This window comes from Podarcis bocagei, assembly GCF_964188305.1.
Source record: "Podarcis bocagei genome assembly, chromosome: 8".
In the NCBI taxonomy this organism is placed as follows: domain Eukaryota; kingdom Metazoa; phylum Chordata; class Lepidosauria; order Squamata; family Lacertidae; genus Podarcis; species Podarcis bocagei.
Window position 1 is genome coordinate 30,397,114 of NC_138133.1, and position 27,480 is coordinate 30,424,593.

Sequence of the window (27,480 nt, forward strand, 5' to 3'; positions counted from 1 at the left end):
CCGAAGGGAATTTAGGAATATAAATATTTCTGGGGTAAAGGTGTAAAATTAATTTATAATAGGGAGTCCTTAAAAGGGGCTGGGGGCTGATTGATAGTTGTCTGAATCCTTCTCCCCTTCCCCCCTTCCAGTCTGTAGTAATAATCCAAGTTTCTGTTCTGGCATTAAATATGGAGGGGGGATATAATTATATATTCAAATGGCCCCTTCAGGTGCAGAAAGATGGCCTCTCACACAATAAAATGAAGTGCATTTGGTCAAGGGGTGCTTCTACAATGGGGATTGCAAAATCTGTGGTTTTTCTCATTGTGCTCGGAAAGGACTTGAGTCTTCCACTGAGAATGAATCAGAGGCTTCACCCAAGGTTGCTTTTGTTTGTTCATTTTCCTTTTGCTTGATTGAAGCTCTTGTTCACTTTTTCCTCAGCCATACAATAGGCAGCCATTGGAGGTGTCGTCTGCAATAGGACTTAACTCACTGGTGCTGGAACTGCTGTATAATACTGCAAGTCACCTTCACTGAGGTCTGTGACAAGTGACGCTATAGAGGTCCAGATCATAGGCACTTGCCACTTTCAAGGGGGTGGCGGGGTGGCGGCTAGTGAACTGTTGTACAGCCCCTGAATGCTTAGCATAAGAAATTTTGGGGCTGCAATCATCCTTCAAATGTGTTGATTTTATTGAGTTATAAAACTAGTAGAGGGAGACCAACTTATACCAGCAGAAGAGCTGGCCACCAAGAGAGTGCTCTGAAAATTAGAAGCCTTTCAGTGTATATATGTGCAATTCCTCTTGAGATTGCTATCTCCATAGAGAGGGCAATTGCATTTCAAAATGGCTGCCAATAAAGCTCCACCAACCTGAAGCCAAAGGAGGAACAAAATCGGTACAGATATTCATTGCCCAGAGAAGTGATAACAGTTCTGATACATGTTGAACATTTTAAGGCTGTGTAGCTGGCAGAAGATAAAACCTTCTGATTGATTGATCTGGATGTAAATTTGGCTTACATACTTGAGAAGTAGATTGATAGTTTAGATTTACTTGCAAACTCTTCTGTGTCTATTTAAGTTTAACCCCAGAAGGCAGTCCTTAAGTACTTGAAAGGCCTCAAAATGTTGTTTCTGGGCAATAAATATCTGCACTTACTTAGCTGGTTGGAGTTCTCATGTTTTCTATTGTATTCCAGAACTGTTGCCTCTCAAATTATTCTATTAGGATACGAAGCTTATCTTTGGTTACTCCCAACAGCTAATACTAAAAATACCTTTAAAAAAATATATGTAACATCACTAAATACTTGTCTTTCTGATGCATCTAAATAGGGAACTTTGAGGCCCTTACTTTCAATTTGGTAGCAGTCTTGTCAACATTATAAGCATCCAGCAAGTTATTGAGGAAAGCAGCATCGCAAAGTCAGTAGGTGGTTCATACTGGCTTCTTTCCCTTATTCAAATGACTGAAAAATACACTTTCAATGTCCTGCCTAGTGTTGGCATAGGAAAAGGGGTATCATAGCTTTATGCTGAGGTCATATTGGGCTGCAATGGCCAGTACAAAGGAGAAATGGGGAGGGAATAATGTTTTGCACCTTATAGAAAAGAGGAGAAAAAATTTAAGTGCATACAGACATAGGTAAGAGCTTTTATTGTGACAAGAGAACCTTTTTCCATATGCGTGCATACTCTCTGTAATTCCAGTGTAAAATATTGTACTTGCACTAGCTTTTTTAAAACAAATATAAAAAATGGAAGAATTCATATTCTATTTTCTAATCGTGGTGTGTCTATTTGTAGGATACACTCGCGTCTGTTTATTGAATTTTATGGTCCCTTTCTTTGATGGTGCTTGCAGGTTTTCTAGGTAGAAATTATTTCATTATTATAATAAAACAATGTTTGATTCAAAATTTGAACAAAATTGTTTTAAAGAAATTGTCTGTATACCAGTACAAGTTTATTGTTTCAGTATACTCGTACTAATAAAAATAACAGTGCCAATTGCAAATAAGTGTTCTTTGTTGTGTATGAATTAAGAGGTGGGAGTCAGTTTGTTTCATTTTTTAAATAGCAGTTTGTCCATATGAAAGTTTACTCTGAGGTTCATCTTTGTGACGAGGGTTTTTTAAAAAAATAGAATAATAAAACATATTTATTTTTTCCCATAATAAAATATACACAGAAGTGATGCATATTGCATATTATTGCCATTCTGTTTTATATAAATCACAGTTCAATTCTATTGTCCAGTCCCCTGCCACACACCCAAATTCAAAAACTGGAACTTTAGTCATATAATGCATGCATAGTATGATTGCGCATTCTGAATTCATTTAGAGCTCATTCTGTTCCATTAATTATCTTTGTATTCATGCATCCTTAAGAATATGATACTTTGACATTTTATCCAGTTGTGTGTGATTTCAGTGGCTGCATCCAAATTGCATGTACCTTGAGGACTTGCTTTCCTAAAATCAAGGAAGAATGGAGGTAAGGGGAGGGGAGTGCAGATATTGTTGGGCTGTATGGTTCAATTTCCTTTAGGATGTTTATAGCAGTAGGGTCACTGGCAGAGCACAGAGCTTCAAGTATGACTTCCGGCAAGACCCTTCTGTGCAGTTTGGATCTGCAGCTGCCATGCCAAGAAGGAAGGCAAGACACAGTTAACTTCCCTAGGGGTCTGCTCACAAGGTAAGGGGACCCTTCCACATAATACTGCAATAATATATCCTCAGGTGGGGTCTAGGCTGCTGCTTGCTAAACAGGGATTAAAAACCTTCTCCAGATATTGGGCCTCAACCCTAGTTAACAATGGCGGTGGCCAGGGATGATGGGAGGTAGAGTCTTCAACATTTGGGAAGGCCAAAGATTACTACTAGCAGAAACTTCTCCCTTTCTTAGGTTATGATGAGTGATAGGGCAGAGTGTCTTAAGGCAATTGCTTCCCACACCACTGTAATAATGTAAGAACTGGCCTCCCTGGTGTGGCTTTTCCTGTCTGTGCAATATTCTACATTGATTTTAAAAGTATCTGCACATTTCTAACAGATATGTATGCATTATTTGTAAGGCATCCATTCTCTGCTTGCTCAGGCATCTAGTACAATCTCACCACATGCTATTCAATTAGGTTTAAATAATTTTTTTAAGCGGGTCATTTCAGCTGCTCTTGTTGCTTCTCTTTCATGTGAAACCAGAAGTGTCTTAAGCAGGTACGTTGGTTTTAAAATACCATTGCATTGCAAGGTCATGAGAGATGTCCAGCCAATTTGAGGGTGGGAGCAGGCGTACCTAAATTTCCATTCTGCAGACTTTTAACACTTTTAGAATGATGGTGGGGACATAACCAAATCCAAACATATCAAGTGTTGCAAAGCTTTGCCATGCAATGGGAAAGGTGATTCTGTTCTAGGGGGGATGTTAGGAATAGTTTGTTTCAAATAGAGAATGTATGTTTTTAAGAATCATATTCCTGTTTTATATTTAAATCAACCCAAAGGAGAAAATTTATTCTTCAAAACACAATCAGTGAATGACTACTCACAGGCAAGCCCCACTGTACTCAGTGGAACTTACTTTTCAGTAAGTGTGGGTTCAAGATTTCAGTTTTGATGTTTAAAAACCATTCCTTTAAAAAATAACTTCCACTGTGCTTTCAGATCACTTGCATGTGTTCAGCTTTGGAAATGTTGTAGTTGTGAATGCCCAGCAACTATGCATATCCACTGTCAAGTTCCGTGCAGCACACATGTACAAGCTGTCAATTTCGTTACTCCAGTTATTATATCAAAGACTTGACAGCAGCCAAGTTCATAGGGCTGACAGGGAAGGACCTGTTGTAATATGAAATTTTCTGTCTCAACTGCTAAAGGATCATTTATCTGCACCTTAAAGTCTCAAGATTAGAAGATAAAGAAATACTGGAGAGAATGAAGAGACATTTTTTAAAAATCCAGTGCAAGTTCCTAAAATGTAATATATAATTAGACCACACACCTTCAATATAGTTGGTTGCAGTGTCTTCCAGGATGGGAATGAGTACTTTAAAAGTACAACAGAGATGTGATGCTGTAGCTCTCAATATCCTAGAAAATTCAAACCTGCTAGCGAATTAGGCTGCTATCTTTTTCTGCTGTGGTTTTAAGACGCTGTTCCAGTTCAAAAATTAGTGTGTACATTTGTATGCTCGCTTGTCTCTTTACTTATTAGATCATCTATGCAAGTAAAATAATCAGCAAATGATGAGTAGATTACATTTCTTCATTGGCATACTCCTACATTTCTACCCACCCCAGCTTAAACTGGCTTTTCAAAGGAAGGCTGCTAATGACTCCAAGGGAGGAAGTGGATTACAAAAACTCTGAGACAGAAGCAGTTAAGCGCCTCTGAGCTCCCCGTCAAATGCAGGAGGGAAGGCAGGTTTTGCCCTCAGCCTAACACTAGTGTCATAACAGGTAATCCTTTTGTCTATGAATGCAATCGTTCACATTCATGTAAGAAAGAGAAGCAGATGCACCCTGGGACTTGGTAATTTCACTGCCCAGCACTTTAATGTTAGAGGCAGGCAGCCATCACTTATACTGGAGGAAAAGGAAGTCACAGCAGCAGAAGGCCTGCATGACAAAAAACAAACAAACCTTAGCCAGTGAACCTGCAGTCACTTGACTAGGTTTATTCGGATTCATAGCATTTCTGATAATGAAACCCCTATTGCATTTAGATAAGTTTCCACATTTCTGGCCCTGCCGACCCAAACAACCAGTGATGATAGACATTTTGACAAATGAAGTTCCAGACTGAAGGTCATAACCACACTGCCCCTTATCTGAAAGGCCTTGGTTATGAGGAGCTGTGGAGCTGAAGATCTATGGTCCTGACTGGTGCCTAAAACTACAGAACTCCACTTACAACTTCCCGCAAGTATTCTGTAGTGTCTGGAAACACTTGATCTTTGATAAATGGAATGAGGTGGCTTAATCAGGCCCTGAACAGTAGGAACCAAATATATATATATGAAGCCGATGTTTGTCCTCTGTCCTTAACCAAAGGAATCTTGAGAAATATAGCAACCACCATTATCTTGGAAATATCCTACATGAATATAAAAGACATGTCCATTTCCTTTGTTTGAATGTCTCTGCCAGCAAAGCATTGCAATAAAATTAATATAACTATTTAATCAACAATTTTAAGAACATGAATTTATCAGCGCGCATTAAAAATCAAGTACTTAATGTCACAGAGAAAATAAAGCAGCATTTTATTTTATTTATTTTTAGTTCTAGAGGTGTTGGCCGAAGGTTGGCATGCTGGGGCCACACTCTGGCAATGAGCACCTTCTAGTTTTCACAGTTACTCTCCTGGCTTTTCTGACTTCTGCACCATGTTAAAGGAGCAGAAGAAACTGGTCAGTTGACTGTATAAAGCTTGGGTGGGTTTGCTCATATTGGTAACAACTGTTCCAACAGAATGAAGATCTGACTAGATCAAACTATAGATTTCTCATTTAAATAGACAAGGCTATAAAATAGAGTGCTACTGTATTTTGAACAAAGAATAAATCATCATGGACATAGCTGAAGTGTATGGCTTGACCTCCTTAGGCTTAACCCCACCACTACAACAAACTTTTTTGGGGGGCGGGGGGCAATCAACCTTCTTCCTCTTCTAGCTTGAAGTATGCCAGCAAGAAACCATCTTGCCCCCCAAAAAATGGAAGAGGGGGAGAACAGACAGCACGTTTTACAGCCCCACAGCTTTTTCCTCTTTGGCTAATAAGCTGTGCTGTGCTGCTGAGTTACCCGAATGAAAGTTGTCCTTCGACTAAGCTCTTTGAGTTTGGCAGCTCCCACGTAGGTGCAGGTAGAGCGTAGGCCGCCCAGGATGTCACGAATGGTATCCTCCACGTCCCCTCTGTAAGGCACCTCCACCGTTTTGCCCTCGGACGCTCTGAAGGTAAAAGCAGATTGATTTGCACTAGTAGGAGGCATTCTTTTCAATGAACAAAAATCAAATTTCTCTAGCAATTTTTTTAAAAGTGCTGTCCTTGACATGCACTGGATGTGGGCCTTTCAACAGCACAAGCTGCCTCCAAACACATAACAGTTATTTTTGCTTGTACAAGACCCACCGCCCAAATAAGATTAGATTGGTAAGGCAACCCTAGCAATGTGTTGTGCTGGTGGTTGTTGTGTAACGGGGTGGGGAGAGGAGACAAAATTAAAACTGATAATGCAATTTTCTAAAAATGCTGTCAAAAAGTAATTTTAAGTCTGTACAGAGTTTTTTATGCTTATGAAAACCTTCATAACATGCTTATTAGCTGATCCAATCTCATTGACAGCTCCAGGATGAGAAAATCACATTTACTGGAGCATATCATGGCCTCTCTTGAGGTACTTTCTTCCAGTCAGGTGGGGGAAAAGATTATGCATCTTCAGTATAGTTAATATGAAACACTAATCTGAAACGGAGGCAAAATTATATATGACTAGCTGACAAGGGCTCTTTCACTTGTTTGAAAGACAAGCTTTGAAAGGAAATACACAGCTTACTGATGGCCCAAACATGTTATTGCACCCTGAGATCCCTATTACATCCAAAAGAAACCAGGGGATGCTATCTCCTGAATACTGATTTAAATTATTGCCATTTAGTAAACAGAACTGGGTGTATAGTTCTTGTCCGACAGTTGTGCTTTGCACAGGGTGTGGTGTGTGTTGCTAGAGAAAAAAATAAATCCATTCTGTAATAAACTAGAAGCCAGATGCCACAATACCACACAAAGGCACAACTAAACCCATTAGGCTTAAGCATTCATTTCTCTTGCATTGGATTGGCCATTCCATATAATCAGGCTGCCTCAATTTACAAGACACTGGTCTGAATTCCAGACTGATTGCTCAGCGAGGATTCATTGCCCTTGTACTAGAGAGTTAGGGATACAGCCATGGCGCCTGCTGGTAATAACAGGTTGCACTTAGATCCCCGCTATTTGCTGCCAGGGACAACATCCAAAAATGAGGGAGCTGGAAGAGTGGAACTTAATTCTGTGCCAAAATTCTGAGTGCAGCTGGTACCTGTATTCTGCAACACCTCCCACATGCTTCTTCATGGCTGTGTCAGAGCTCATTCCATAGAAGAGCTTCACCTTCTTGCCATTTTTTTCAATAATCTCTCCAGCACATTGGTCATGTCCTGCAAACATGCCCCCGAGCATCACAAAATCAGCACCAGCTCCTGTGATAGAAAGAAGGAGGGTATTAAGAGTTGAGTGTGCAGCAAAGAAAGCTAAAATGTGATTCCTATCTGGCCAGGATGTATCAATAGCTGAAATGTGATTCCTATCTGGCCAGGATGTATCAATAAGAGAAACCTAGTCATCCATGGGAATTTTATCTTTTAAAAAAAGTAGGACTTGGATTACACGTTGGAGGGCATATGGAAATTGGTTCAGAAATGCTCATATATGTTTTCTACCCAACTGCTTCCTAAGGAAGGCCTTCTTCACACTTTGAGAACCAGGAGCAGAGAATCACAGAATTGGAGAGTTGGAAGGGACCCTGAGGATCATCTAGTCCAACCCCCCTGCAATGCAAGAATATGCAGCTGTCCCATATGGGGATTGAACCTGCAGCCTTGGCATTATCAGCAGCATTCTACCAACTGAGCTATCCAGACTAATGAAATGTTGCTGGCATGTATCTGCATGTACATAAGAACGTGATCAGAAGAAACGAGAATCCTGTGTTCCTTGGCCCAAATAAGGGTCTAGTAAAACTTCCCACCTCAGCAGCTAAATGTGGTTGCCTCACCATTTGGAAATAACTTCCATGCCACCATCATAAAGGCATAAAGGTTCATGTTCAACTAGAATCCTTCTGCCAATGAAAGACAGCTATCATCCCAACCTCTAGCATTTCTCCCCATTTTCTGCAGTTAGACCTCTTCAAGGGCAAACTCTGTTATTGGAGGATGATGATGATGATGATGATGATTACTGTAGCCAGTAATTATGTTTTGGGAAAACAAAGCTTAAGAAAGTAAAACAGTGGAACCGCTTGAAGTAGTTTCTTGCTTGCCCAATTCCAGGAAAGGTTCCTACTGAAATAAAGCCATTTTTTCTAGTGGCAAGGTGTTGCCCCTGCCTCCTTAAAATGTAGTGAGAAGTTGGAATAGCCTTAGCTATAGCTTTAAGGAAATGGGTGGTGTCAACATGGGGGAAGCACCAAATTGAATTATTCTGGTATGGGTGGATTTTAACCAAACTGCGGGCTCATCCTCATTTCCTCTTGTCCCATGCCTAGAAAGCATGGGTCTGGGTGGTTTCCCCCTTGTCATACACCTTTCCCAGGGAAAAGCTCTTTAGCTCTAAATCGGAGGAAACGTTAATCCAGGGAAAACCCAAATTGCCATTTGCTCCAATTGAGCACTAAAAAGCAGTTTTCCCCAGGGAAAAGCAGTGGGACAAGAGCTGTCGATAAACCCTAACAGTGCAATACCGAACAATGTGTATTCAGAAGTCCTATTGAATTTCACTAAGGCTTACTCCCAAATAAGGCGGGTTAGGACTGCAGCCAGAAAGCAGGGTGCAGAATCAGCACTTTGGTGGCACACATTCAACAGATTCAGAAGTGAGCATCATTATCCCACCTCCACAAAGATCATGTAACTGCATGTAGCTTGTATCCTGTGTCAACCAACAGCAGGTGGCTTGGTGGAGCAGCGGCGCTTGCCTGACCTGACAGCTGAGTCACTGCTGCTTACATGGAGGGGCAAGGTGGTGGGGAAAGCAGGATGGTGGAAACGCACCAGCAAAGCTAATCTGCCACCTTCCCCATTTTTGGCCAGGAAAGCAATATTCCTTTTTTGCAGCTGTGGCTTGTGGCTGCAAAGGAAGAACTCGCAGTCCCAGCTTTAATTAGAATAGAAGAGCACACTCATGACTGCACACTTCTGAATGCACTCCTGATTTTTCCTTTGACGTGTGATCACCTGGTGTCACATGAAGCCAGATGATTGACAGGTGGGCAGCTCTAGCCTACAAGGGTGGGGGCAGTTCTAGACCCAGCTCACTAGCCAGATGCAGTTTCCCACTTCTGAGCTAAGCCATGGTTTAGATTAGTACGTGTGAACTAGGCCAGTTTCCGTCTGTGAAGTAGTTTGCAATCTGCTTCCTCCGATTTATGTGGAAGATAAATGGGAGGTGAGATATTTAATCAGAAAGACAGTAGGTCCTAATGCTCTTCACATTTCTCAAGCAGCAAACAATACTCACCAAAAGCTTTGGCAACATCTCCTGGACAGCTGCATCCTCCATCCTACATAAAAGAGAGAGAGAAGTCAGTGTCGAAGTTTGCATTTGTTGTAGCCCAATAGTTGTATCCAACGATACCCCAAACGGTTCAATATCAATAGATAACTGTTTGGAATGAAATGACCCCGCACCTGTCTAAGCTGGCCCATGGGAACAGGGAGATAAAGATTTGGCCCAGCCAGGCCAAAAAGGTCTCCCACTCCTGTTGTGGCTCACCATGAATGAGCAGGGTTTTGTGGCAGGCACCTCACTTTTCCTCTGGCACAAGTGGGAGTAACAAGCCATATTAGAAGGACGATGGTTTGTTTCTCCTGAATTAAGTATGATCAGAAAGCAAAGAACAGATTTTGACTTTAGGATCAATGTTTCTTTGGGGACGGATACCACAATTCCAGATTCAGACATGGCATCCAAGGCTTTGCTGCTTCCACTCACCCCAGAGAAGTGAATTGGGAGTGATTGGGCAGTTGTGGCCTTAGCAAACTGCCCATTCACACTAAGCCATAAACCATGATTTACCAGAAGATGTGGCTTAGGCCACTATGTTCAGACATAAATGGTTTTGGGTTTTTTTTTCATCAGAGAGGGCTATTGGAGGAGGGGACCAAGAAAACGTCCCATATTGAGCACAGATCTCCTTGGGCAAATTGCTCGGCTAATCCATCCATCCATAGGCTGCTACATGCATAATATGTGATACTTAACCCTCAAATAGGGAGGGATGGAATACTTTGCTTTTCAGACATGGGTTAATTTGCCTCCTCATAGGTAGTTGCATATTTGTTAAAGAAACTACATGGGAGGGAGGAGGCACAATTTTACTGTCCCATTGCAGGTTGATTTTATTCAGTTTATTCAACATTCATAGAACTAAAGCCTTCATGAAATTCTCATTTCTTCAACTGTAGGGAGGAAAAATGCAGGAATATATACTCAGTCCGGAGATGTGATGGCAGGGGACACTGCTCTTAACGTAGTCTATCATCTAACCAATATCTGACAGTGATCTGAATACTAATGCAGACACATACAAGAAGCAGATAAGCATTCTACCAAATCCTCTAAATACTCATTTTCCCTATCCTTTAAAATGTGGTGACCAAACTAGACCACTAAATGTGACCCATCAACAGAATGCAGAGTCAATTCCAACTTCTGAGCCAGAAGTTAAACTCTTTGGATCTCTTGGTTCTATAATATTCCCCAGCCCTGAAGCCGGCTTTGCTACTTTTGGATACTGTGGAACCTCCACAAAATGGTTATCAAATTGATTTCAGCTGGAAGGGCAGGTTGTTTGAATGTACCCTATTCCAAAGCAATGCTGGCTGGGACTCCTGTCTGGCATGATAAATACTGGCTCTTGCCACAAGAGGGCACTTCAAAATATATTCAGTCTCCCAAACTGACACAGTTGCCTCATGTTGATTTTAGTAGGCCTCAAAGACATGTAGGAATAGGCTCTCACATTTTCTAAACTAAAGCCAGCCTAGCCATTACTCCAACATCCTTGCAGCAGTTCCTCACTCCCTAATAATATATAGTAAAGCAAAACGTGTAATACGACACCATTACACCTCAGGTTTCCTTTTTCTTGTAAAGTGGACAGTGTCAGAAACAGATATGAAAGCTAGGAGCTAAGTGGCACTTTAAACTTAGATTATGGGTGCAACAATGGAATGTCTAGGCGCGATTTTTTATAACAAGAATACAAAGATGAAAATGAATGAACTTGCAGCAAAATACTATGTTCATTTTTCACATGGTCTAGTCCTTCCCCTGCCCACCCCGCTAATATTCTTAAGAGGGTCTCTTCTCCAGTCTTCAGAGAGTAGCTGGGAGTGGGGAGGCAGAAAAAGGTCCTCCTTTCCTTCCACTCTGCAGTTTTAATCTGAAATCTTAGGCTCAGTACTGTGCCCAGAGCTCAGAAAATGCTCGCCCTCATGAAATTCCCTGTTACAAAATGCGCCTAGAACAATGGGAGTTTCGAACACTGAAAGTGGAGCAGAGATGGTGAATACTAGAGTACAATGACATGAACATATTTTGCTCTAAGACATGTTACTAGAAGATACAGGGACCCTGAGGTTGCCTCTTTTCCACAGCAGGTCACGCGTCTCCAGCAATTTGTCCTTTCAGCCTAAGTAGCTGGGGCTCACTACAAAGTATGATGGCTGACTGCTTGGTTCTTTGCTAAGCTGCCATAGGAGGAAACCAAGTAAGAACTAAGCGGGTAGCTTTTCCATCATCACTCTGGCTTTTTGCTACAGGTTTCGACCAAATAACAGATCATCACAGAAGAACATTTTCAGAGGGTAACTGGCTTAGTCTGCTGCGGCACAAAGAGCCCTATGGCATGTGAAATATTTCAAGAACTAAAGCCTACTTCATTCAGAAATATATACTGTTATAGATTTAGGGGATCCTCCTAAATGCTAGAAATTAATAAATGGTAGAATTTTGATTATCTGTATTGAGGGGAAGATTGGAGGCCAGTGGAAAAGTACAGGCTAAGATTCCTTCCCAAGCCAGGGCCTCACCTGAGATAGAGGCATTAACATGACGAAATGAGTTGATAGCCCATCAGAGAGCCTGGGCCTGGGAAGAGAGGTGGCCAACTTGCCACAGTGGTGGGGTGCGGGTTCGAAGCGACAGGAGAGTTTTGAGCATGGTGTGCTGGGAAGAAGAGAGGGAAAAGAAAGACTGGGATCTATCTTGCGAAGGCTGGCTGGGAGAGATGCCTTGGACTCCAGGGCTGCACCACTGAGGGGACAAGACCCTCTTGAAATGACCATGCTGTAAGAACTGGACTCCCTCCACGCACGCCAAAGGTGTAACTAAGTGAATAAATCATATTTCTTAAAGCTATAACAGTCTCCGCCATGTCTCTATTCTCCAAAACAACACAGACCCTGGGTGAATGCCTGGAACCCTCGGGAATCTTGCAGAGAGTGGGGGTGGAACATGATTTTTGTAACAATGCATACAGACACACATGCACACACAGAAAATATGAAGTGGGAGTTGAATAGCAACGAGATGCAAAAATTACAGTCAGTAACAGAAGAAAATATCTCTCATACGTCAAGAAGCTGCCTTATACTAGGCCAGATTATCTGCCTGACTAGCTTAGTATTCTCAACTGTTGACTAGCCAAAGCTGACTGGTCTCTTAGTTTCCCATGATCTCCAACCGGATTCTTTTAACTAGAAATGCCAGGGATTGATCATGCATTCTACCAGTGGGCTGTTAGGGGATCTGAATGCCCCAAGCAGTCATCAGAGTCCAACCACTTACAACAAAAGCAACTATAGAGTTAACAATTCTTCTTTTGAGACAATCATTACAGTTCTGAGAGATACATAAAAGATTTGGCTCCTTATCTGGCATTTTAAAAGGGTATGAAGTCCCTTATATTATTTATCTGCAAAGATATGAACTGACATGGAAAACTAGCTCAGGTGAGGAAAGAGGAACTTGTTAAAAATAATATTTTTTGTTGTCAAGCAAATAGTGTCCTGAAAACCAGCAGGGTTTATGAAATAGGAGATTCAGTTGTGTCTGCTTCAAAGGGGCAGAAAATTAAGAGGAGACAGTTGTTGTTTAGTCTTATTTCAATCACACACACATTAACAGGCACAAATAACTTCAGGAAGAAACCAAACACCACCAGAGCTTCATCTTGTGCAAACACCAGATAACCGAGGGGAAAAGGCCTTTGGGAGACCTAGGTATAAATTGGTGTTCTTCCTAAAGACATCTCACAGAAGGCTGAAAAACTTATTTAAAATGTGTAATGTGCTGTGTTTGTTAAACAGCATTCTTTCCATATGAAATTCAAATTGTGGCCAGGGCCAGCCATGACGCGGAATGAAGCAGCCACCTCAGGTGACAGAAGGCAGAGCTTCTGCAGGTGCCTCAACTGCTCTGCTGGAGAAGCAGCGCCAGCATTGGTGCCATTTCCGGTGAGATCTCGCCCAAATCTCATGAGATCTCAGAGGGAATCAGAGCCAATACAACTTCACCGGCTGGGTGGCACAGCAGCAGAGCGGGTGGTGCAGCAGTGGTGCTGGCAGAGGCAGGTGATACAGAGGCAGAGGCAGGGTGGAGTGGGAGGGCACATCCCATTTCACCTCCAGTGGCAAAACTGGATGCGCTGCCTCCGTGGGTGGCTGGCCAACTTAGAACATGGGTGCTCCTTAGAAAATAGAGATGTTTCACTTCCTTGTGAAACTGGAACTCATCAAAACCTTGAACGTCAACTTCATGCACCTCAACCTCATATCACTATTTTTGACTAAGGCTCTTTTTCCTTACCAAGCTGCTACACATCCCTCTTGGGAAGTATAAATTAGATATGCACTTTCACAGAGTATTTTGCTACCTAAGGAGTCAGTTCACAAAACGGGGGTGAACTACTGGACACAAAGCCATGACTCAAAGGTCTACTTCTGAGCAGTTGGAAGTTAGGAGCCAGAGTTTCTAACTCATGCCTTTGAAACCCCTGAGCTCAAGAGGTCAGAGATGACTGCGGAAAGGGTTTCCTTAACATCTTGTTGGGATTTCATTCTATAACCCTGCCTTATTTATGGCATTTCCTGCAGATCATACTTACGGATATTATATGCCCCTTCAGTCCATGAGCAGAATCTGCACATTCAATCACTGCGCTCAGCTGTGGATAACCCACGCCAGTTTTTATCCGAGTGGTGCACACAGATCCTAGACATTGAAAACAAACAGATGGAAAGATGAAACCAAAGCTATGGTATCTTGTAGATTAGGGCAGGTGAAAACACCTGTTTGGGAGCACCCTGTGGGAGCAGCTCTGCCATAATGACAGCCCACCCAGCTGCAAGGTTCTTTCCTTTTCAACTGGCACACGAAATTTTTACTTGCAGGAGAAGCACCTGACTCCACAGAAGGTGCCCAATAGAATTCAAAAGGCCCTTGAAACCTTCCTCCGGTTTTATGAGGAACCACTGATTACCACTCTTTATGTACAGTTTGCCAACCAGCTGCTAATCCGCCTGACCGTGGCATCATCTAGCCTACATTTTAACAGGTTACTAACCCAAATATAACGGGGAACCCTGCCAAATGCTTTGCATTCCCTCCCCCCCCCCCCAACGTCTCAGCCATGTTTAAGAAATGAACAGGAGGTCACAATGTTGCACATCCCCTTCCCTCTTCTGTACAAAATCCCTCTGCCCTTCCTCTGCAAGCTTTTACTACAGTTAAGCATTGCATCAGCAATACCGGTGGTTAACGCTAACCAGAGTTCCCTCTTAATCAGCATCTGAAACCAGTGATAGCTAATCCTGGAAGTGCCATTAGAACGCATGATTTTTGTAAAAGCTGGCAATGGAAGGGTAGGGAAATTGATATGCGGGGGGGGGGGGGCAGGCCAAGATGCAGCCTCCTCCTGATGTATGGTTAATAAATTGGAAGCGTTAAGCCTACATCAGCTCAAACTATGCTTGGCTTACATTGATGTCAGGAAGTAAGGTTTCTAAAGACTTTTTCAGGCAGGAAAACGGGCACTGGGGTCACTCTAGCTCACCACAGGCTTTCAACCTAAAGTGAAACAGTAAGATGAGCCTACTGATTTCTGCCTAAAAATGACAGGACAGCAGGAAAGAGGCTTCCCCTCCAAGTTACGTGGATGAAGAGGTCTGGGTAGATGAGCTACCATTTCCATAAAATGGCTCACTTGTACAGCTTAAGCCAGTGGTTTTCAACCAGTGTGCCATGGCACCCTGGTGTGCCTTGAAGGATGGTCAGGAGTGCCACAGGCAACACTGGCCTGTGTTCCTCTTTCCTTTCCTCCCTCCTCTGATGCCCTCTCATGTCTCTGCCTCCCAAAGGCTTGCAGGGCTCTTTGTTGCAGCAGCTGAATGGTGCCTCTGGGGCTGGCCAGGAGTTGTGGTTACCAGGAGCTGGAGCAACCCTCAGAGCTTGCAAGCAAGCATGCGAGGGAGCCAAGCCAGCCAGTCCACCCGACCTTGCTGTTGGGAATGGTCAGACAAGTCCTAGGCCCCTGTGAGGCAGTGTGAGGAGGCACCTCTCTTTGGGGCGGGGGCAGCTCAAAGACCAGGGGCAGCAGCAGCAACTGCCCAGAGGACTCCCAAGGAAAAAGAAGAGGAGGCTGAGAGAACACTCCACAAAGGAGATTGTTTGAAAAAGGGTGAGAGGCTGCCCGCTCTTTATGCAAGGGGTGACATAACTGGGCTCCTGAGCCCAGAATGTAGTTGGCCAAGGGAGGCGTGGAATCAAAAAGGTTGAAAACCTCTGGTTGAAGGTGTTTTTAATTTTGAAAGATGGGCAATTTATTTCATGGCATTGAAACACTATAGCAAAGCTTGATCACTGGGCACATGAGAATAAATAAATCACTGGTGGTGATTTATTTATTCTCATTCACTCATTCCTATAGCAGTTTTAGTGTTTAAAGTACATGGCAATCCTTGTTTTATTCATCCTATAGTGACCCAGCAAAACAGGATACTACTGGTCCCATTTCACATATGGAGATCTAAGGCTCAGAAGATGCAATCTGCCAAGCGCTATTCGGCAAATCACTGACTTCTGGCAGGAGACAATCAAGGCAACTTAGCAGGGGGAACACAATCTCCTCAACCCAAACTCTCTGTAGCATCATCATTTTTGCTCTGAACCCCATATCCGAATGGAAAAAGGAGCACTCGGTTATGGAATGTAAGATTAGACTATACCAGCATCATGGTGAGTCATGGTTACCCAGGTCCACAGGATTATTATAGGAAATAAATAAATCCTCAGAGAATAAATATACCCAACATGAATGCAGAAACAAGTGTCCCAAGCACATAAATATAAAACTGCTCTCTCACTGTGCACTGCCAATCAGCTTACCTGGTCCAATTCCAACTTTGATAATGTCTGCTCCGGATAGAATAAGTTCTTCCACCATCTCTCCAGTCACCACATTACCTGCCTGAAACACAGGCAAGAACATCAATCCAAAGCTGAAAGAAACACTGAATAAATGCTTGAGTTAACGGGATTATTGTTATTAGTGTTGTTATTCAATAATTCCATATACAGTTTTGTTTATATGAAGAAATTGAGTTTATTTCTCAAACAACTATACTAATTTAAAGTGTGTGGGGGTGTGATTACTGTAATAGGATATTTGTGCCAACTTATGCCCTGGATCAACCAAAGACATTTTGCTCCTTGAGGACAATGGGGGAGGGGGACACCTATAACAGTTTTAGGAGGCACATGGGGAGAAGGGAAAGGGAGAATGTTCCATTTCACAAGCAGAAATACCTTAGCACTATGCTGCAATTCCACTCTAGGCAACCTTCAACACATCATCCATAACTATGCATAAACTTTGTAGTTTGACGTAGCATTCCCCCATCGCCAAATCCTCTTGCCAAGAAGCAGCTTTCAAAAATCCCTTGAGTTTAACAATGCTCTGCAGTTGAACAGGGGGCGTGAGCTGAAAAGGAACACGGCTGAACAGCCTAGGAAGCCAGATCCTTGGTCCATCAAGCCTAGTACTGTCTGTACTGGATATTGAACCTGGGAGCTTCCTCATGCAGATCATCTGCTCTAACACTCCAGCTACAGCCCCTTTTCTCCAAGTCACATTGCTGGATCATAGCTACTGCACTCTAATCTTGGGAACCCATTTGGGAATGGGAATGACAGCAATAGTGATATTTAATAGAAGGATGCATAAAGAATTCAATTCTGTGGAAATAGTGGGACTGCAGTAGTTGCATAGCCTGAAACTGGAGTGGCCAGGTGACAAGCTACACCTGCTGAAATTCCTTCTTCTATGCAACTATTAGAGATGCAGGTACCCTGTCCTCTTCTTCACCAGGCCATCCTCCATGAAACACGCTTATTTGAATCAACAAAACATCTCACCGAATTAAACCCATCCATCTCTCCACTTTCCTCATCATACCTACCATGATTGTGTGCTTGGGGAATCTGATGCGGACGGCTTTCACGAACTCCACAAAGTATTCTGAATAACCATTGGCCACATCCAGGCAAATGTACTTGATAAGGGGAATGGCCTCTATGATTCTGGTCATCTTCTCAAAGTCGGACATGCCACTGCCTGAGCTCACAGCTACATGCTGGAAAGAGAGGGAGGGAGGGATCATCAGCCGCTTTTATTGAAACGAGGTCAAGAGCATTTTCTGTGCATCTATTTGAGAGAGGAAGCCAACAGGGACCATAAAATATTAGCGTATACCTCCAGGCTGGGGGAAGAGATTTGGCCAAATCTGAAGACCGAGTGCAGTGAAAGAGAAGTTGGAATTTGTGTCTGGGGCTTGGAACTGTGGTCTGAGAATTAATCAAAATCTTCCATTCCTAGTTATGCAGTCTGCTAGCCTATGCATGATATTAATTCCTCTGGAGCTTCTGTCCCATATCCAAACTCTTTCTTAGTTCATCTCCCACTCCCCTGGTCCTTTACAACATTGTCTTGAATACTGTACACTGTTTTGTTTTAGTTTTCTTTTCAAGCTGTTTTTAATATTCCCTCTGCAGCAAACAAGCATATTTTCTAGCCACTTCTGTCATTCCAAAACAAGCCAGGATTTGGCTCATAAGTTAGCCATAGCTTCACATTATGTGCGAACTACAGTTAACGGCATACCAAGAAGCCAGGATATTAAGCCACAGTTTAAAGATGGGTATCATAGGAACCCAAACGGCAGCCAAAGGCTAGCTATGGAGCCACTGGTAGCAGGTGCTCTGCCACGACAGAGGGAGGCCACCAGTAGGATGGCATTCATACCACTGGAGCAGAAGACTTCAGAAGGAGTCCTGCCACAAATATTCATTTGTCAGCACTGGGGGAAACTGGGCATTTCAAGGGTGTGTTGGGATATGATGGTGAAGCTATGGATCAACAGGATCTAAGCCCTCTTATTTCCTCAACACACCATCACACAAAACTGAACTTGGAATTGAATTTCCTACTCACTGGAAAAAACAACTTGAAGTAAAACAAGAGTGGAACCATTCACGGTAGACAATACTGAGCTAGATAGAACAACAGCCTGTCTCAGTATAAGGCAGCTTCACTAGGCTAGTGCCATCAAATAAAATGAAATACATATCTTGTATTTCTGCTTGGATTATTTTCCTCACTCTCTAACTTACTCTATGCTAATCTGACACAAACTTGAAAACTTCATTATCACCTCATTCACTTCAGTGATGCTGGTGCCCTGGCAAATGGTATCTTCACTCCTGCTTTGAAAAAAATGTCCCAGAACATCCCATTCTCCCCACCCCCCACCCCAGTATTTTATCACAAGTATTACCAAAGTTTTCAGGTGATCTTTCTTTCTCACTGTTATCTGTTTTCTATCTTATTGCCTGGGCCCTAATTCTCAAAGTGCATGCTGTTTCAGAAAGAATTTCATAATCTATCATAATGACATTTGGGCTGATTAAAATTGCTGCATCGAATATATGTTTGCCAGTCTTGGTTTGAATTTACAGAATTATGTTCCTTGGCTCCAGTCTAATTTTGTTGAAATGCAACCATACCTATTTCATCCATTTCAATTTCACTGCCAACATTCTATTAAAAATCTCATAACTGTTCCCCCTTGCTGTAATGTTATTCAAAGAAAGATGCTCATTCATGGGCGTAGGCAAGGGGGGCATGGGGGCAGTTGTCCCCCCATCAAGTAAAACAATATAAATACTTAACTAACTGACCAAGCATGTTGGTCCTGCCCCCCTAACAAAAGTCCTGCCCCCTCCTCAACACAAATCCTGGCTACGCCCATGCATACATTCTTAGTTTACTGGAGAAAGTTTTGTTAACACACTTTCCCCCTAACTTCTATGAACATTTGCTACAGCTAAGCTTTCTTTCGAATGGTTCTATTATATATATTATATTCCCCATAGGAATGCTGAATAAACCACTTAGCACAATTATTTAAAGAACGACGTTGCTCCCCTTACAAAACCATTTCTTGCAACCAATACATGTTGTTTTCTTCTTTTTCCATTTTGTATGTGTGCAGTTTTTCCCCAAACTCCCAAGTTTAGAAAGCAGTAAATGCACTTAATAATTAATAGTATGAAAATATACCTCTAGGCATTCTGGATGATTGCTTGCAAACAGCTCCCACTGTTCCAGAGAGTAATGCTTGTGAATTGCAGTGAACATTGCATACTAGAAAAAAAGAAACCAGGTATTACCCTACAATCTCAGGCAGCAACGCACACAAAAAGACTACATGGCTACAAAGCAAGAATATGTTATGGGATCTTATTTTTTTTAATTTAAATTAGTTTTTACTAAAGATTTTCTTGTGTAACAAAACAAGCAAATAAAGAAAAGTACATATAGTGTCTCCACTTTCAATTTGTAGTCTTTTTCACAATTTGTTTACATTCAGTATGAGACACTGTTGTCATATCCATGATTTAACAGGTATTTAGAAGTACTTGACTTTGCTCCTACTTTCCCTGTTTGCAACACAGGCAAGTCAAAAGAAAACTGGAATCTAAAATTATTTTGCTTCAAATGTGTTTTTTGTATGTTTTGGAAACAATGGACCAGCTCAGGTAACACACTTCAGGGTTTTATTTTTCTTTCCGTTTTAAAAAGGAGAATTAAAAAGCACTTACTTTAGTCATAACCTGTGCCATTTCAAAAGTGCCTACGGTGTCCATATTTGCTACTATAATGGGGATCCCAGTATAGGTTTGCTTAGAATTACGGAATGTGAAAGTACGCATAAGATCCACCTGTAAAAAAATAAATGCATATTTTAATCAGTCTTTTGTACCAGCAAAGAAATACAGCTTTTATATGCTATTCAGTGGGGGGGGGGGGATTCACTAAATGTAGAATTGAGGCCTAAGATTGTAAACATAAAAGGAAGGAAATGCAAAATTGTATTTCTAAGTAAGCCAATCCCAGATTTAATGCTAATCCAATAAGGAACATGTCCTCAAGATGTTCAAATAATTTTCCTTTTTTCTAGTTTTCTACTACATCTCATTTAAGCTGTTGGCTGGTCTAAAGTAAGTTAAGGAGCTGAAATTCTAAGTCACTTAGAGCTGAGTTGGAAATGCCCACTTTGAAGAGTTTTCACCAAATATTCTTCACCATTTTTTAAAAAAATGAGACTTGGCACTCCAACACAAAATGTGCTGGAATCACCAGCCCAATGTCATTACGGAGCACGAAAAGTAGCAACAACAACAAAACTTTAGGAAAAAAGGAAAAAAGCTGTGCTACTACCACCACTAATGGTAAGCTCCATCCCCAATAATTGTTGCAATATTTCTTTTCACTCTATAGAAATTTGGTGAAACGGCCCCCCAATTTCCCTGCCCACAAATGGGCTGAACGAAGGCCTTTAATGCATAGCTCTACCATCAACACACAGACACCAACGGGTCTTAGCAAATGCTACCAAAGGGTTCGCATTCCCCAGTTAGGACTGTTTGCTGTATGGGAGTGCTTTGGAATCAAGGTCTCCTTCTGGATGCTTAAACTGGCCAGGAATGCATTTTATCTGCCTTGGCCTTTTCAATAGCTTACCCTTATTCATGAAAGAGAATGGTTTGACCCTCATACTGCATGTCCTAATAACCTTCCATCCAAACTGCAATACAGAGAGCCGCACTTCAAGCCTGTTCACAAGTTGTGGTAAAGGTAAAGGGACCCCTGACCGTTAGGACCAGTCGTGACCGACTCTGGGGTTGCGGCGCTCATCTCGCTTTACTGGCCAAGGGAGCCGGCGTACAGCTTCCGGGTCATGTGGCCAGCATGACTAAGCCGCTTCTGGCGAACCATAACAGCGCACGGAAACGCTGTTTACCTTCCCACCAGAGTGGTACCTATTTATTTACTTGCACTTTGACGTGCTTTCAAACTCACAATACAACAGCCACGTTCGATTACAGGGGTTAGATGCAGGAAGCAATACTAATTTTATGTGAGCTACACTGGTTGCCAGTTTACTATCAGGATAAATTCAATTTTTACTTTTATCCCACTTTATATTCCACCCACCAGGTAACTTGAGAGAGCATCTTTTCCATATGTACTTAGTAAAATCCAGCTCAGTTTAATCATCAGTTAGCCTGGTGGTCCACAGATTATAGAATCAGCTGCCTCTTCCATACAAGACATTGCCTCTTTTAAACAACCTTTATAGGTTTGTCTTTTTAAATGGGCTTTTGCTGTTTAATATGCCTAATGGTTTTGTTTCTCTGCCTCAGTTCTGGGGTGGTTTTATTGTTATCGCTTCTCGGCCTATTAGCCAAGATGATGTGAAAACACTATTATATTTTCTGTTAACTGCTGTTCTCTACCTTGAAAAGCAGTGTATTGATAAGCAGACTACGCATCTCCCAAATAAATAATTAATAGGTAATTGTATAATGCTGGACCTCATTCATTACAAGCAGGACCTGTATCCAATGTCTCCCCAACCTCCCTGATTTTTTGTTGGCAGCAACCTAGGCTCATCTTTTCAAGTCAGGAATTAAAAGAAAACAGAAGTCACAGAGGGGGACATAATGTCTGCCTCCCTCTTAACTCATGAGTAAAGCGATACCTAGAATTAATCCAATAGCCAACCAAATATAAATGGAAGAGTTGAAAAGGTTTAAAATATTTGTTACGCACATATATATACAAGTTCTTTGGTCACTGCTTTGTAGCATTCTCCCCTTTTAATATCCTCAACTCAACAACTAAGACTACAACTCCCATCATTGCTAGCTAACAGGACCATCGTCAGGGATGATGGGAATTGTAGTCCCAAAACATCTGGAGGGCCGAGTTTGGGGATGCCTGATCTAAGAGCAGGATCACACCTGCCTTCCCCACTCTTATCCCATACATCTGAGAGCTAGCTTGTGGACCATGAAGAATCTCCTATGAATTGTACAAATAGCTAGTGTTCATTTTCCTGAGAGAGAAGCAGCATATTCAGAGTTACTCTAATTACCCATAACTTCTGTGGCTAAATTCCCACATTTTCTCTACCTTCTACCATTGTGAAATTGTTTAAGAAAGCAACTTGCATGTTACCATAAGCAGTAGGGTCAAACTAGGCAGCCAAATATCCCTTAATTTAGAATATTCTCCTTTGTTTCAGAACGGAATGTGGCAAGCAAAACAGAAGTCAATCCTAAACAAACATGCTACCCAATTCTATACACAATTACAACCCATAGATTGGTAGCCAACTAAGTCATACTGAGTAGACCCATTAAAATCAATGGACTTGTAAGTCATGACTAACCTACACCAATTATTTCAGAGAATCTGCTCTAAGTAAGTCAGCACAATCCTAACCATGTTTACTCTGAAGAAAATCCTAAATGAAATAGGGCCTAAATAGGGGTTGGATTGAAGCCTTATTCTAAAGTAAATACGTACAGACTGAATTCTTACTTGGATGCAATAACCGCTCTACCCATTACACCAAAATAAACAAGCATGTGGCCTTATTTTGCAGGAAAATGCTGTTGGCTCGTTTACTTGTATGATATACGCAGCTGGAAACATTACATATAACACTTTGGGTGTAGATGCAAAACACCTGATGGCATGTATATCTTAAAGCAGCCTAAACTTTCTTCCATTGAAATCTATGTTAATGATAGCTACAAAAAGTTGGTTTTAAATTAAAGCTATTTTTCTCATTTAAAAAACAACTGGGTACTTTTATTTAGTCCTTACAGTACCCCATAGAATAGGCAACACAAAAGTGCCACTTATCTTTGGAATGTTGTTCCAAGTAAATAGGTAGATCAAACCATGTAGGTCATGGTAAGCCTATTGGGTCAACAGATATGCAACTCCACATTCCAGAGGGATTTCCTACAACACTATTCTGGTTACAGAGATATAATGCCTGCAGTATTTTTTTGAAAATGCCTTTACCAGTAGCAATGGTTGCTGGTCAGAGAACAGATGTCTCTACACAGCCTGCAGTCACAAAGCATTCGTTCCAATATGATGGTGTGAATTATCCAACCACAAACTAGATTTCAGGGATTTTAATAACACAAGGAAGAAGAAGATTGCTGCTTTTATTGACAGCTGACCAAGCTATTCCCACCCACCCACCCCCAGAAGAAAACCTGAGTACAGTGGTACCTCGGGTTAAGTACTTAATTCGTTCCGGAGGTCTGTTCTTAACCTGAAGAACCACTTTAGGTAATGGGGCCTCCTGCTGCCTCCACGCCGCCGGAGCACAATTTCTGTTCTCGTCCTGAAGCAAAGTTCTTAACCCGAGGTACTATTTCTGGGTTAGCGGAGTCTGTAACCTGAAGTGTATGTAACCTGAAGCGTATGTAACCCAAGGTACCACTGTATGCATGTGCATTAAGAAACCTGTTGGATCAGACCAAATGCACATCATCAAGCCTAGCATCCTGCTACCCAAACTGGGCAACTAAACAAGGCAGGCGCACAACAGCCTTCTCTAGCTGTTGCCCCCCAGGAACTGGCATTCAGTGGCACACTCCTTCTGTGAGCATGGAAGTTCCATTTAGCCACCATGGCAAGATCTATGTTGCAGACCTATTCTTCATGGATGTAGCTATTCTTCCCCTCCCTCCACCCACCCACACCCTTTTCAAAGTCTTATTTAATATGGGATCTTAAATGTCAATTTATATTTAAAAGTTAATTAAATCTGCTTTAGATGTTGAACATCCCATAAACTGATGCTTTGCAACCACATACACACACAGCTACAGCTAAAAGTTCAAGCTAGTTTCAAAAAATAAAAATGGAAGCTTTTTTAATTTGGCTGTCAATTTACAAAAACACAAAAGTATTTGCCTTCCCCTCCGTTGTGTATGTGTGTCCTGACCTGCCTTGTCCTCACAACACAGCTTCTCCCTGATATTACTTTCCCTGGAAACTGGAGGCTTGCGATGCATGGCTTGTAATTTGAGTCACCGGGGGCCCCCCTCCCGCTCACCCATTAGCCAGCAAATGATGTGTCACGCCGGCAGTTTCTCCGCGCCTCTCTGCAAAACAATTCCGAGCACAGTTCTACCCAACTCTAGGTCACCTTCTTCCATCCACTGTATTTTCTTGCAAAGTAACAGCAGCAGCAGGAACAACAACAACAATAATTAAAACCGTTTTAGGCAGATCAGGACAGCACAAGCAGTTCTTAGGGGGAAGCGAGGAGCTCACGTTTCACGTTTGCAAGGGCTCTTTCCTTGCAAGGAGGCAAAAGCTCCTGCAAAAGAGAAGGGGGGGGGTGCTGCCTGCCGTGTGATTTTATCTTAGTACGCGAGAGTCCACCTAACCTCACCCGTGAGGTAACAAATGGGGGGGGGGTCTGGATTGCTTTATTCGGGGCCGCAGCGGGAAAGACAAGAGGCGGGAGAGAAGCAGACAGATAGAGCTCATTAACCCGTTAACTTGGGAAATGCAAAAACCAAGAGAAAAAGAGGTTATCTACCGGAGTTAGATGCGAAGTATTAAGGGAAAAAAGCATGCTCGTTTGGAAAGGCCCCCACCTCTGCTCTGCTTTTGAGGCTGCTTCGCTTAGGTCTAACCAAGACATCTTTAAAGTCCAGTTTGAGATCGGCATCTACTCGGGGCATCTCGCCGGTTCAGCTCGGGTGCAGGAGGGGCGCTCCTCGCCTCAGGCTCTCGGGCTGCAGTTGCTTCGGCTTCTCTTTCCTCCCGCGGCGGCGGCGGCGGCGGCGACGGCTCTCTCTCTCTCTCTTTCTGTTTGTTTTGTTTTGTTTTGGTTAGGTTTGCTTTGGGTTTTTTGCCGGTCAGCCCGAGTCTGGGGCGGGCAGGACAGAAGCAACCGAAGCTTGTTTTCTTTGCAGGGCGAGTATTTATAGGGAGAGCCGAAGGCGCGCGAGACGGTGCCGGATCCCCATCGCTTCTTTATTAGGAACGGGCTGCTTTTGGAATGTGCACAGGCGGCGCGGGGCAGGTCAGGTGGCCTCGCCGCCCGGCTCCTTTCCCCCCTCGGCTCGCCGGCTGCTCCGTGACTCTGTGGGTGCCTGCGCGCTGCTACAGCAATGCAGCTCCAGGGGAGGCGAGCCGGAGACGCTGCAGCACTTCCAGGCGCCGGCAGCTGCAGCTTGCAGCAGCAGCACCATTAACGTGATCGATAAGGCCGGGGCCGGGGGAGAAGGGACCTTTTAGGCGAGGGAATCAGGCACCGGGGCAGAAGCGAAGTGGGCGAACGCAGCTCCAAATTGGAGGAGGAGGAGAATTAAGGGCAACCCAAGGGCAGAGGAAACAGCGCGCGGCCATGTGACCCTCCCCAAATCTTCTGCGTTTACGCACTTGTGCTTCGTCCTCCCTTTCTCTTTTCCCCACCCTCAGCCTGCTCCAGTTTCTTGTGTGTTAGCTCCTTGGGGGGATCCCTCACCCTAATTCCAGCTTTCTTCATTTGCTGCTCTGCCAGTCAGTTATGAAACAGCGTCCCTCTCTCTCTCTCTCTCATTCATTAAATAGACCACAGTTGCAGGCAAAACCACAGGCACACTAGTTTTCCCCACCCCAGTATTATCAATTGTGCACGTGAGGAACGTTACACTGACTTAAGACACTGACTCTGTCACCATTCACCAAGCTTCGTGGGCTGTGAGGGTTATTGAGGCCACATTCACTTAGAAACACTATGATAGCACTTTTAGCACTCATGGCTTCCCCCAAGGAATTCTGGGAGCTGTAGTTCATTATAGATGCTGAGCGTTGTCAGGAGGCCCCTGTTGCACTTAACAGAGCTGCAACTCTTGAGTTGCTGTAAAGAGGGATTGATTGTTAAACCCATTTTTCTAAAAAAAACAAATGTTTAGGGGTACTCTCATTTTCCTGCTCATATTTAAATGCTGCCCCTCAATGAGGCCAAACTTAGATTCACAAAATGTTTAGGGGTATGCGGATACCCCCCAGAAAAACCACTCAGAATTGACATTCCAACTCCCAGCACCCTTAACAAACAGCTCTTATGACTGATCAAAATGATATCATAGTGCTTTAACTGTATGGTGTGAATGGGAACCTGAGTTCTAGCCACTACCATCGCCCTGACAAGAATGCAGAAACACAGATTATTTTCCCTGGTTATTTTGCACATTTGGGAGCTCACACCTACTTCTGTAGTATGTGGAATATGATTAATAACATTTTGCCATATTAATTACATACCAAGGTTTATGTCACTGAAAAGCCTGGCTTACCTAAAGCTAAGAGTTCCAGCAACTTGGGCCCCAAGAAATTATCTGGCCATAGCTGTCAAAGTGTCCCTTTTTTGAAGGGACAGTCCCTTATTCTAGCACCATGTCCCGCTGCTGTCCCTTATTGATAGATGTCCCTTAAATGATGTCCCTAAAATTTCAAAGGAAGCTGCTCCTCTCCCTCCCTCCTTGCTGGCCAGGGAGGAGGGAAGCTCCAACTGTGTTGCTTGGCTGTGTTGCTCACCCAATAAGAAGTCTAAGAACGACTGGGGGGTGGAGCTTGCATGCCTTGTGCTGATCAAATCGGCTGCGTTCCCTGGGGACTCGCCTTTGCTCAGCGCTTCCCAGTGGAGAGGTGACGGTGGTTTTCCTTGAGGCTTTGTTTGGCTGCTGCCTGGGCTTTCTGCCTTTGGCTCAGAGGGGCTCAGAAGTTGAACATACCTGTGCTGAGTGCTCGGATCGGAATCGGATGGATACGTCATCAACGGCCCACTCACCCTTGCCGGCGAAAAGGTCTGTCTGGAGTGGGGGCACATGGTGGGGGAAAAGGAAAGGAGATCTCGTGGGAGGGGGGCTTTTGAATTTGTTTTGGAGGCTCCTTCGATTGACTTATTGGGGGGAAAGAAAGGAGCTGGTTGACTAAAATGGTGGGTGACTGGCAATCTTGTGGCGAGGGGGGGAGGCTGTGTGTGTGTGGCTAGTTAATGCAAGCTGAGGAGGTTTTTGAATGCTGGACGCCATTTTGTTGCACGTGCTGCTGCAAACTGCAGTGCAAAGCCAGGCCGGGGAGCCATCTTAAGTTGAGGCTGCATAGGCCTTGTGGTGCATGTGATTCAGATTCTATTCAGTTGAACCTCTGGTTACAAAGCTGGTTGGACAGTGTTCTCGAAGCTACCAGCATGAGTTTGACCAGACTGCAGGAGGACAGGAAGACTGG

The 27,480-nt window shown here is 43.1% G+C and overlaps 1 protein-coding gene across 7 annotated transcripts; it reads right to left on the minus strand.

The window, feature by feature from the left end:
- Nucleotides 1-584: 584 nt before the first annotated feature.
- GMPR (guanosine monophosphate reductase) lies at nt 585-26,567 on the minus strand. Of its 7 annotated transcripts, XR_014010600.1 has the most exons (10): nt 24,800-25,853; nt 19,980-20,099; nt 19,438-19,521; nt 17,279-17,452; nt 16,206-16,287; nt 13,927-14,033; nt 9,276-9,318; nt 7,078-7,237; nt 4,796-5,947; nt 2,133-4,663 (listed from the first exon to the last, which is right to left on the minus strand). XR_014010600.1 is itself a non-coding variant. In XM_081204209.1 (9 exons), exons 2-9 carry the CDS (start codon nt 20,088-20,090, stop codon nt 5,770-5,772), a joined length of 939 nt encoding a protein of 312 aa, XP_081060335.1. In that variant the 5' UTR covers nt 20,091-20,099; nt 26,547-26,567; the 3' UTR covers nt 585-5,769. The 7 variants fall into 7 exon arrangements, 6 of the variants coding, with proteins under 6 accessions (XP_081060335.1, XP_081060332.1, XP_081060331.1 ...); XM_081204209.1 differs by lacking the exon at nt 24,800-25,853 and adding an exon at nt 26,547-26,567 and having other exon boundaries at nt 585-5,947; XM_081204206.1 differs by lacking the exon at nt 24,800-25,853 and adding an exon at nt 25,933-26,058 and having other exon boundaries at nt 585-5,947.
- Between the last annotated feature and the right edge of the window lie 913 nt (nt 26,568-27,480).

What these genes read in the sequence shown, in the direction of transcription:
- GMPR (XM_081204205.1), bottom strand. Translation starts at nt 24,931, where the DNA reads ATGCCGATCTCAAACTGGACTTTAAAGATGTCTTGGTTAGACCTAAGC. An exon ending in ATACTTCGCATCTAACTCCG is followed by an intron (nt 20,100 to 24,799) that starts GTAGATAACCTC and finishes ATTTTTTTACAG; the next exon opens with GTGGATCTTATGCGTACTTT. An exon ending in TCCCCAAGCACACAATCATG is followed by an intron (nt 16,288 to 17,278) that starts GTAGGTATGATG and finishes CCTGTGTTTCAG; the next exon opens with GCAGGTAATGTGGTGACTGG.